This window comes from Sinocyclocheilus anshuiensis, unplaced genomic scaffold (assembly GCF_001515605.1).
Source record: "Sinocyclocheilus anshuiensis isolate Anshui unplaced genomic scaffold, SAMN03320099.WGS_v1.1 scaffold1159, whole genome shotgun sequence".
Classification (NCBI taxonomy): Eukaryota; Metazoa; Chordata; class Actinopteri; order Cypriniformes; family Cyprinidae; genus Sinocyclocheilus; species Sinocyclocheilus anshuiensis.
This window is the reverse complement of record NW_015547700.1, coordinates 369,299-380,658: the sequence shown is the minus strand read 5'-3', so window position 1 is coordinate 380,658 and position 11,360 is coordinate 369,299. Positions and strand designations below refer to the sequence as shown.

Below are 11,360 nucleotides of genomic sequence, written 5' to 3'. Positions count from 1 at the left end.
CAGCAGGGAACTTCACACAGCTCCAGAGATCTGTTGAAGGTCTGTGTAAAGATGGGGGCCAGTTGGTCAGCGCAGACTTTTAAACAGGCAGGTGAAACACCATCTGGGCCTGAAGCTTTCCTAGATTTCTGCTTCCTGAAGACCCGGTTCACATCCTCCTCAGACCAGTCCATACTGACCGCGAGTCGTTGGCTGAAAACACTGAAAACTGAGTAGGTTTAAAAAAAGAACATTGAAAAAGAACCAGCTCATAAAAATTATTTATTCGGAAGTCAGACTACACTGCGGACACTGCACAGTATGTGTTTGATTCACTACAAAGAACCAGCTCATTAGTGATTCGTTCGCGAGTCGGAGTACTGGGTGTGCTGAATGTGTTTCATTCGCAAAAAAATAAATTAATTAATAAATAAATAAAAAGTGTTCATAAGAGTCATTCATTTGACGACAGTCGAATCCATTTTTTTGGATTCACTAAAAAGAACCGATTCGTTTAGGAGACGAACAACACTGGGGGACACTGTATGTTTTTTGGTTTACTAAACTAACTAGCTCGTAAGAATAATTTTTTGGCAGTCAGTTGCACCGAATGTGTTGATTTTCCAAAAAGAACCGGCTCAAAAGTGTAATTCACTCAGCAGTTCAATGTTACTAGTTGCGCTGTATGTTCTTGAAAAACCAGTTCAAAAAGAACAAGTTCATAATAGCCATTTGTTCTGTAATCAGACCGGTTCTGGCTTCCGACCCTAGTTCGCAATTATGAATTATTCATTGTCCTTTCTCTACTGTTACTTTAATAATGGTACATTCATGTAATTATATCGTTGAAATTAATTGAAATTATTAATATAACTGTTTCTAAGAGCAAGAAATTGCTTGAGAGCTCTAAAGCATCTGAGCAGCTAGAGAATGTAGGGTTACTGTATATCTTTTCCTGGTGTTTGAAGAATGGAGTAAAAAAATGTATGTGTTGCTATTTTTTCTATTTTCACCTGTAGTCTTTTGAGTTTCAATATGTCTGTATGTCTATCTAAAGTTATGTGCCATATGAAATGACATTTACACGGATGACATTTGGGATGGAAATACACATGCAAATAAAGATAAATGAGAATGGAAGGGTAAAAATATTTAAATTAAATGATTTATTTAGAGTCCCGTTACAACAGCAGAGGAGGCTTTGCTGGCCCTGAGAGTTGATCTGTATAAAATGTGTGTGGAGTTGAAGCTGAGAACATGCTTTTCTACTTGCTTGCTATATATAAATATATATAATATAAGGATTCAGGGAGTTTTTTAACCTTCCTCTTAATTGATGGCATTGTAGAAGTCAACTCAGAGTGAATCTTCGGACCCCAACACCTTCCTGCTAGATATCATCTCATACTACACACGTGTCAGCCAGCATCCGGTGCACCTTCCCATTTACTCTGTCAAGGTTAGATTGAATCTTGCAATGATTATCTTCTTGTCTTAGTGAATGAATCAATACTTCTATGAAAAGTGAATTATCCTTGTGCTTACCAAACGTTTGTCATGATTGTGGAGATTGTAGGTTGTTTTCCATGACAAAAGGTGAATGTCTGTATGTTCTCATGTCTAGATCTGCTTCTCTGGCCTCAGCAGCACCACAGTGGAGGAGGTGTTTGTGGCTCAACTCGCCATGGACTTTCCCGAGGTCAAACGCTGCAGAGCCACATTTAAAGACACAATTAAAAGTGCTGATGTCATTCTAATGTTTTAAAATACATCATATAATTACATCATATATCTCAGCACTTTTCATCTGCTTTTACTAAATGTTTGCCATCAATTTTGCCTTAAAGGTTCAGTGCGTTACAAAAAATACAACCCACAAGAATTTCATGGTGCAGTCGTGTCAATTAATTATAAAAAGGTAAGTATTTTATTGATATTTTTGGGGGATGATTTAAAATTTTAGTATTAGATTTTTTTAAATGTACACTGCCATTTCAAAGTTTGGAGTTGGTAAGAGTTTTTACAAGTGAAAGAATGCTAAGGCTGTATTCATTTGATGAAAATTGCAGTAAAACAGTAATATTGTGAAATATTATTACAATTTAAAGTAAATGTTTTCTATTTGAATATATTTAAAAATGTAATTTATTCCTGTGATGTAAATCTAAATGTTCAGCATCATTACTCCAGTCTTCAGTGTCACACGATCCTTCAGAAATCATTCTGATATGGTATTTGATATGATTTTTTTTTGTTTTTGTTTTTTTTTACCAATTTAGTGAGTCCCTGCTGAATAGAAGTATTAAAATCTTTCAAAATAATATATATATTTTTTTTTTATAAAAACACATTTAAATTAAATACTTGCTTTATGTGCAGAAAATAATATGCAAAATAATTGCATGAAGTTTAGTTAGTGTTCTTACAATACAGAATCTATGTCATAAAAGTTTTTGTATTTACATTTCTTTAGGCCTCAATAAGTGACAGAGAAAAGGATATGGGAATGTCTTTGCCGACGAGTGGCATGTTGATCAGTGTCTTGCCTTCCTGCAGAGTCAGAAGTATGTCACATACTTAATAATAATTTATATATATATATTCATTATTTCCGTTAGCATGTTTTTAGTTTGACTTTTAGTTTTAGTTAATGATAACACACTCTTGGCTGGCAGTATTTATTAAAGACTTACACTGACAATGTATTTTCACCAACAAGAAGTTACTGATACATATTTTAAATGAGGAAAAGAAATAAAAACACAGGTTTCCTTGTTTGTAATGTGGCACTTTGGTCCTACAGGTCTACATAGTGTCAGCATAAGTGTCCAAGATATGAATCCCACAAGGCCCAGCAGAGTAAGTGAACATGTAGAACATATAACCGAGTGGTTTTTCTGTAACGTTCCAGATTATACATTTAGTCATCTTGAATGAAATATTGAGGTAAAAATCCTGTTTTGTCTCTAGCATTCGCTCAGAGCTGTTAGCGCCAGTATCAGAGTTCTGGAGGAGCAGACATTCACAGTATGTTTGGATAAAGACCCACGTAAAACATTCAAGAATGTCCAGAGGTGAAGAGTCCGATTATAATGCCTTTCTATACATAAATTCTCAACATGTATTGCTTTTATTAATGGCTAACATGACCTCTTATGTGTAACATATGTTCCAGAGAAATCATGCATGTCATCTTTTGCCCACAGCATCGAAGTTTCTCCATGCTTGGACCCGGGATACTCTCATCAGCCGAGTACAAAATCCAAGTACAGTTTGGGAGAGGGAGGTGAACTGCTGGGCAAATATGTCAACAAGACCCTCACGCTACCAATCAACACCTTCTGTGGCACTGAGCAATGACAATACGACTCGAATTCATGATATAAGAGCTCGAGTCACGAGACAAACTGAAACCTCTTACATCTCAGAGGCTTTTAGTGTTTTGTATGTGTGCATTTCCTCTTTTTATCTTTTCTCTGTTGCCTAAAATACATGTAACCTCAAGAGGCTATGACTTCCTGCTGAACTGTGAACAGACGTGATGTTTCATAGACTGTTTGAACGTGTTGAAATGTCCTCGATCTTTGTAAAACGTCCTGCTGTGTGCATTTTAAAATGTTATGTTTACACTACTTTTTTATTTTCATGACAGTGTTTGTATGATACTCGGATGTGTAATTTAACACTTTGGAAGCACTTAGACTTTCATTTGACACTTGCCATTAACTAACACGTTACACGATAGAAAATAAAACGCATTGAAGATAAAGGCTGCATCCAAAATCGCATACTCTCTGAGTAGGCACTTCTTTTGAATAAGTAATTACTTCACGACTGTTAAAAAAAGTATGTTATAGTATAGAAGTGTGTATAGCCTATGAATGTAATCTGGACATACAACATATGCCATGTTGTTACTTCACGACTGTTAAAAAAAGTATGTGGGGAAAGTTACTTTTAAAAGTAATGCATTACAATATTGCGTTACTCCATAAAAAAGTAACTAATTATGTTACTTAGTTACTTTTTATGGAAAGTAATGTGTTACGTTACTTTTGCATTACTTTTTAAATCTGGACAGGGCTTGCTTGTTTGCTTTTAAAATAAAAAAAAAATCTATTTTTGGCAAATATAAAAGCCTTTTCACACCAAAAGTGAAATGAATAAGCCTCAGGCTGAAGGGAAAGTAAATTTACGTCCGTACAGTAGAATGCACTTCAGCAATAAAAAAAGACACACAAATGTTTGTCTAGAGTAATTTTTGCTTATTGGTACGGTTGAACTGGATCATCGAAGGTCAGAAGCAAAGACATTGGTTAATAGAATGGGATTAAATACATAAAGGATATTTGTGTTGTTTAACATTTAATTATTGCAGGTTTGCGTCATATTCTGAGTTGCATTATTTTTATTCATTTTGAGGAATGCTGAATCTGTGGGTGGGGTTTTTTTGTGAGTGAGATGAATTAATGCATATTCATATTTATTTTAGAACTACAGTAACATCTGATTTTTTTCTCAACATGGCGACAGGAGAGCTGTTAATCAATAAATTGGAAAAAAAAAAAGTAACTTGTGTTACTTATTTGAAAAAGTAACTCAGATATTCTTTTGTAAATTAAAAAGTAATGCGTTACTTTACTAGTTACTTGAAAAAAAGTAATCTGATTACGTAACTCGCGTTACTTGTAATGCGTTACCCCCAACACTGTCTATATAGTATAGAAGTGTGTAGTAGCCTATGAATGTAATCTGGACATACAACATATGCCATGTTGTCACTGTCATGTGATCTACGCCATCATTTGCATCCCGTGGTTTCATGGGATAGCAAAGTGTCCATCGTAACTGGGTACTTTTCACCTACTGTTTTATGAATACTATGAATTTGGACATACTTCTCCTTTCACACACTGTTTTTCGTCTACTGTATAGTAGGAAAGTATGCCATTTTTAGATGCAGCATTTGTTGTAGGCATTTTGGATCAGAATAGCATGGTACCCTAGTTTTTCTGCAGTATGCAGTATATACACTGTGTGCAATATGTAAATATGGAAACCTGTTACATTTGCCGAAATGTGCATTTGCAAGGAAAATGTTTGGGATATTGTATTTTACAATGCAATGCGCTCGACTTTTATTTACTGTGACAAATGAACATGAGCTAACAAAGTTTTCTTCTTGACATTTTTTTATCAGACTGCCAGTAACTGTAAAGTAATATACTTTAATTTTATTACTCGTTGAATTAAACGTGCAGCGTAAATGATTCTGTAAATATACTGTAAGTTCATCCTCTCACCAAAAGGTGGAGTTGTAAACTCAAAAAATAGAATTTGCTCTAAGCGCTGAGGTCGGCCATTGAGAAGGAAAACTTGTTACACCTCACCTGGATGCGGTGTGGACATGAAAAGCCAAAGAAAACTTTAATCGACAATATTCTGTCACGCAAACCATGAGTTTACGGATACGATAGATCTCAGGTAAACAGCAGACGCTCAGCAATCTCGTGACGCGTTACAACAGGTGCGCGATGATGCTAACTTTCCTGTTACTGAGAGTTTGTCGTGTCTTTTTTCTTTCTTTAAGCCAGTTTAAGCGATTTACAAGATTACAAGAGGCTGTATAGAAAACATCTGCTAAAACTGCTTGTTGGAAGTCTTTCAGGTTTCATTTTGTGAAATTGCAGTACACTGACTGCACGCTCTCTTCCGAATTTTTTTTTAAATAGATACTTTTAATGAACTTTGCACTCATGTGATGTTTCATTTTCTAGAAGTGTCCTGTTTTAGGAAATCATGGTGAGGGGATGTGTACATATCATTTAAACGCGGTTTGCTGAACACAGTTTTGCTCCATATGGAGCCTATTAACCCATGTTGTTTATGTTATGTTATGTTATGTGTTGCAATATACAATGATGATATCATGGTACTCTATGAAACCCTTCGAAGTACCATTTAAATACAATAGTACATTGTTTTCTTTGGTGTAAAATAGTGTTACCCATTAGAAATAGAAAATATAAAATGAAATACTTTCTACCATCAAAAAGTATCATTTACTTTAGTACTGATATAATACCATGTTTATGAACATTTATTTTTATATATATTTATAAAAATATATGCATAATTAATTTCACATATATACAGATATAATTCATATTTATATTTATTGTATTGATTTAATATTTAATTTAAGATAAATAATAGCATGCAACTGAAATTCTGTGTCAGGGCTGAAACAGGGGTGTCAGACTGGAGGGCTGGAGCCCTGCAGAGTTTAGATTCCACCCTAATTAAACACACCAGATTCAACTAATCAAGTCCTTCAGGCTTATTTGAAAACTACATGGTATGTGTGTGTTGGAGCAGGGTTGGAACTAAACTCTGGAGGGCTCCGGCCCTCCAGGATTTGAGTTTGACACCCCTGGTCTAAAATAACATAACATCTAAGAATGGAACAAAAAGTCTACACATTCCACAAAAAGTCCCATGGTACTACCATAATAACACCTTTTTTTTTTCTTTTTGCACAAACTGTTATTTTTTACATTCATCATCTTATACAACCACTTTACCATTGTTCTGTAAACTTGCATATATTTTTTCCATTTAATTTTTTTCTTTTTCTTTAAACCACACAGAGCGCTAACTGAAGTCGACAAACATGATGAAGAATGGAGCAATGCAGAAGAGCAAGCAGTGGAATGTGAAGGGAGCTATCTGGCTGGCGGGTGTCTTTCACTTCCTCCATTCCTGTGGCTCTGGTTGCCTCCTTCCCTTCCTGACCCTCTACTTCCGGCAACTGGGTCTCAACGCCACCATGATTGGAATCATCATGGCGTCCAAGCACCTGCTCGCCCTGGTGTGGCGCCCATTGTCCAGCGTCTTCACCAGGCAGTACGACAAAAGGCGGACGGTCATAGTGGGCTCCCTGCTCAGCTCGGCATTGGTGGTTTTGACTCTTCTGCTCTTTCCGTCCACAGGAATCCAAGCTGAAAGTGGATGGTGTAACTCTAGTCAACACGATACTAATCCTACCACCATTCTAGAGTGGGCGACGATTCCATCGCAATCAAATGCTACTGTTTACTCAATAAACCAAACATCTGTAAGTACCGAACAACCTGTTGAAGTTACCACAATTGTAAGTTCCAACTGGTCAGCAAGAGGCCTGAGATCTGTGAAGAAGCCTCAACAGGAAGAAGACCCTCACACTGAGTTCCTGGGAAGCCTGAAAGTTATGGATGCCCAGCATCAGATGTTCTTTCTGGTTCTCATTGTGATGGGTTTGTGGGAGTTCATGGCCGCCCCGTTGGAATGGACGGCTGATGATGGACTCTACGAATACTTGGATTTCGTAGACGCCACCGACCACCATAATGGCGTGAAGGTCTGGAAGCAGCTTGGAGCTGCTTTTGGCAACTGTGCAGTTGGAGTTCTTGTAACCAGCCTGTTTTGTCTTACAGGAACTACATTGGAGTTTTACTCCTACACTACATTTATGATCCTAACCGTCCCTACAGCCGCCCTTCTTCCAATCTACCTACGCAAGCGTGAGCGGCCCACTAGTGCAGGCTTTAAGGCACTACAATTGGTGCGTGGGAACTCGCAGGCGATACTTTGTGCCGTCACTGTCATTTTGATGGGCATGGTGAACTCCGCTGTATCGGATTTCCTCTTATGGCACATGCAGGACTGCGGTGCCATGGAAATCCACATGGGCATCTCTTTAGCCTTGGCGCACTTAAGCCAAACTGGCTTTGCTCCAATTGCTGGCCATCTCTCCCGGTTTCTAAAGTACCACGGTTGGTTACTAGTACTCGCCGTTGTTAGTTTAGCCCTACAGTGTCTTTATTACTCCTTCCTGTGGGGCCCGTGGGCTGTAATACCCGCTCAACTGCTGGCGGGCTTCAGCACCGGCGCCCTCTGGTGGTCCGTAACATCACAAAGTGAAGACATCGCCACTCCCGGCACTGAAAAGACCATTTTAAGGCTGTTTGAGGCACTTTCTCTGGAGTTGGGAGCGGCGTTTGGCAGTCTGGCGGCTGGGTTTGTGGTGCAAAAGTTTGGGGTCCAAGTGCTTTTCCAAGGCACAGCGGTCATTCTGGCTTTGTGGAGCAGCGCTCTTGCCGTACTCAAGTGGAAGATTCCTCGGCAGCGCCAGATAAACTACTCACGCCTGCTGGCCGCTGACACCGAGATGAGCGAGTCGGAGTCAGATCAGGAGAAAGACTGGCTTGAGACGGCTATGGAAGACGCTACAGGAAATAACAAGTGGACAATAGATAAGTCTTAATCAACTTGTTAACAGTTGGCAAATAAAAAACTAAGAGTGAAATATCACTAATACTGTTCAGTATCTGCAAAGAATTATTTTCTTACTCCTACTCCATATTTTTGTAATGTTTTCCCATGTAAATATCTAAACATTTTTAAATAAATATGCATTTACTTGAGAAGTATAATGACAAACAAGAACACAAGTCTTGTTTTCTAAGAAAATGTATCAAAATTGACATGAAACATGATTCAATATCTTATGTCATTATAGTTCTCAAGAAATTAAGTCTTGTTTTCTGATAAAATTATCAAAATTAATTACGTGTATGTGTAAAACAAGAAAAAAATATCTGTCAATGGGATAAAAAGAATAAATTCATTCAAATGGAAAACAATATTAATTTTCTTACCACACTGGCACCACATTAATGACTTAATATCTTAACATCTGAAGTCATTTTCCTTCTCAAGTAAATGCGTCTTGATTTAGTTTTTAATTATTTGTGATGGAAAGCAAGCAAAAAAAATTTTTGCAGTCCATAAGGGCATGTTCTCATTCATCTTTATCATAATAACATTCATCATGGATGAAGTTATTTCAATTAATTACTCTCTCAAGCCAGATACATTTTTATTTGGGATTATTTAAAGCTTTGAGAGAAGAATTATAGCTCCAATACCTATAGGATCTTTGAATATCCTAAAATGTACATCATCTTTTGTGTGTGAAGATTTGTTGTTTAACAGGTCAGCTCTTTCCTAGACTGAAGGGCTGGAGATGAGCTAATCTGGTTTGTTTGCTTACAGTAGGCATTTGCTCTCTGCCAAACAGCAATAATCATGTGAGCAAATAGTGCCTGTTGTTTCATCTTCACACCCTTTCGTTACCACTCATTTTTATGTTTTGCAAATATTTGTGATCTGAAGCTAAGCCTCAGTTACATGTTATGCAGAAATTTTATTTATTGTGCATGAGGCACTCAAATTCTCCACAATTGGGTATCACTTGAACGAGGGTTTATTGAAGATAATCATAATAAAAGTATCTTACTTCTAGTTTAAGGGATTGTGAACAAGATGTTTGACTTAGAAATGAAGTTAGCCAAACCTGTTTTGAGGGGAAAAAAAGCTTTTCAAACTTGTTCTTGAGTACATTTCCCTTTACAGCTGGTCTATAGAGTGTAGAGCAGCGTACTTGTGACTGACACTCTTTTTTTTTTTTTTTTTTAATTAAAGGAAGGATGGGAATAAATATTCTTAACGTCATGTTTGAAATAAAAAACATCTAATAAATGATTATTTCCTCTTTCAACAAATGCATGAAGTCAAGCGTTTGTCATTTTGTCTAAATGTCTTGATAAGCTCTGCATCGTAACAAGTGGTGTACTTTGACCCAGCCTTAATCATTTTATTGCATTGTGTAAATAAATCAATGAATGTGAATTTGCCATGTTAACATTTCATGGCATAGCAGTGTGTCAGTGTTTATGTTGTTTCCTTTAGATCAAAATTAAAGCTCAGATCTAACCGCAAGCATTGACACCAGGGTCAGACTGCATAGCTAAAAGTGCTTTCTCCTCAAAGGGTTAATCCGTCAATGCAACCAGGCTGGTAATGGTTCAGCAAGATCGCAACACTTCCTCAAGCTGAAACCCAACCCATGCACACAAAGGTTTTCTGTAGGCCTCATTCACAGTTGCAACCGTATGTTTAACTTTTATGTCCTGACTGTTGACTGGGATAAACCACTTGTTTTACAATCCAAATTAATTTAAGCACATGCTTATGTTATCCTAAAGGCTGTAACAGACTGGTAAAAAAAAGTTTCTAAGAATTTGTGACATGGATCATTCTTTTATTGACAAGGCTGTTACATTGTATAGCCAGTCTAAAAGTGTTTTCTAATTAAACAATGAATTCATGTAACATTAATGTCTGGCATTTATTTGTATTTTGTATTTTATTTATTTATTTATTTTTAATATGAACATGGCATCATGTCCGCTGACCCAAAGACAGAGTGATTCATGTTTTAAAGGTAAGTACAAGTCATAAGTTAGGCTACTTTGAGTTTTTACTTTCCACATTTGTCAACTTAAAGGGGTCATATGATGCGATTTCAATTTTTCCTTTCTCCGAAGTGTTACAAGTTCTTGGTGCATAAAGAAGACTAAAGTCTCAAATCCAAAGAGATATTCTTTATAAAAGTTAAGAGTCAACCACGCCTACCTAAAACAGCTCGTTCTAGCACGCCCCCACATGTCTACGTCACGATGTGGGAAGATTTGCATAACGCCACCCAAATGTTCACGCAAAGAAAGAAGGCATAACTTTTATTCTCGCTGTAGTATTGTTGCTGCCGCCATGTTGTGAAGGCGCTGTGTTTTGTTGTGAAAGCGAAACTACTTTGTTTGGCCTTCCAAAAGAGGACGATATCCGCTTTGTCATGCCTAGAGCTGATCTGTGCTGGTTGCTGAGGAAATACTTCAAATTCGCGCTGTGGATCGCCGGATCGGCTTTCACCGTGTACGAAGCGGAGTCCAGCCCGGAGTTGTCACATGTGGTTGCCGCATGCCTGCCGGACGCTCCTTTGTCGAATCCACCACCTGTTCTGACGATTTGTGCTACCCTGTCAGATTTTGCTACCTCCCATTAAAACAGATGGTAGCATAATTTGATAGCGAAAAGTGCTATCTATCAGATTTTGTTTCCAGCATGATTTCTTAAAGGTGTGAGGCTTTATTAACACGTACACCTAACCCAACCCTAAACCTACCCTTACAGTAGGATAAATACAGTGTTGGTAGCATAATCTGATAGGTAGCATTATTTGTCAGAACACCGGCTGCGCCGTTCTCAAGCCCGCCGGCCTCCATTCACTCAAGCCCGCCGTGTGTGACGCTGTGTGTTTCGTTGTGAAAGCGAAACTACTTTGTTTGGCCTCACTTGTTGTTTGTAATTTCTCTGATCACAAATGCAGACATGGTTTTATGTTTACGCGGCGCGATGCAACGCAACATATAAAAAGAAGACAGTATAAGTCATTACAATCCGTAATTATGTCCCCACTGCATGCAACAAATGCAGTGGGG

At 37.6% G+C, this 11,360-nt stretch overlaps 2 protein-coding genes across 6 annotated transcripts in view; both read left to right on the top strand.

Annotated features, from left to right (window-relative positions):
- Positions 1-3,793, top strand: part of LOC107703883 (phosphoinositide 3-kinase regulatory subunit 6-like) — a 14,713-nt gene extending 10,920 nt beyond the window's left edge. Inside the window, exons 12-18 of the mRNA XM_016506680.1 lie at positions 1,328-1,438; positions 1,604-1,718; positions 1,827-1,897; positions 2,453-2,543; positions 2,783-2,838; positions 2,950-3,053; positions 3,186-3,793. Coding sequence (XP_016362166.1) covers positions 1,328-1,438; positions 1,604-1,718; positions 1,827-1,897; positions 2,453-2,543; positions 2,783-2,838; positions 2,950-3,053; positions 3,186-3,339 — 702 coding nt within the window. The 3' untranslated portion in view covers positions 3,340-3,793. The remainder of the gene's footprint in view (positions 1-1,327; positions 1,439-1,603; positions 1,719-1,826; positions 1,898-2,452; positions 2,544-2,782; positions 2,839-2,949; positions 3,054-3,185) is intronic.
- A 934-nt stretch (positions 3,794-4,727) lies between these two features.
- Positions 4,728-8,367, top strand: LOC107703882 (major facilitator superfamily domain-containing protein 6-like). Of its 5 annotated transcripts, none has more exons than XM_016506677.1 (2): positions 4,728-4,831; positions 6,630-8,367. In XM_016506677.1, the coding sequence occupies exon 2, from the start codon at positions 6,653-6,655 to the stop codon at positions 8,282-8,284; it is 1,632 nt and encodes a 543-aa protein (XP_016362163.1). In that variant the 5' UTR covers positions 4,728-4,831; positions 6,630-6,652; the 3' UTR covers positions 8,285-8,367. The 5 variants fall into 5 exon arrangements, with proteins under 5 accessions (XP_016362163.1, XP_016362160.1, XP_016362162.1 ...); XM_016506674.1 differs by lacking the exon at positions 4,728-4,831 and adding an exon at positions 5,300-5,463; XM_016506676.1 differs by lacking the exon at positions 4,728-4,831 and adding an exon at positions 5,300-5,506.
- Positions 8,368-11,360: the final 2,993 nt, after the last annotated feature.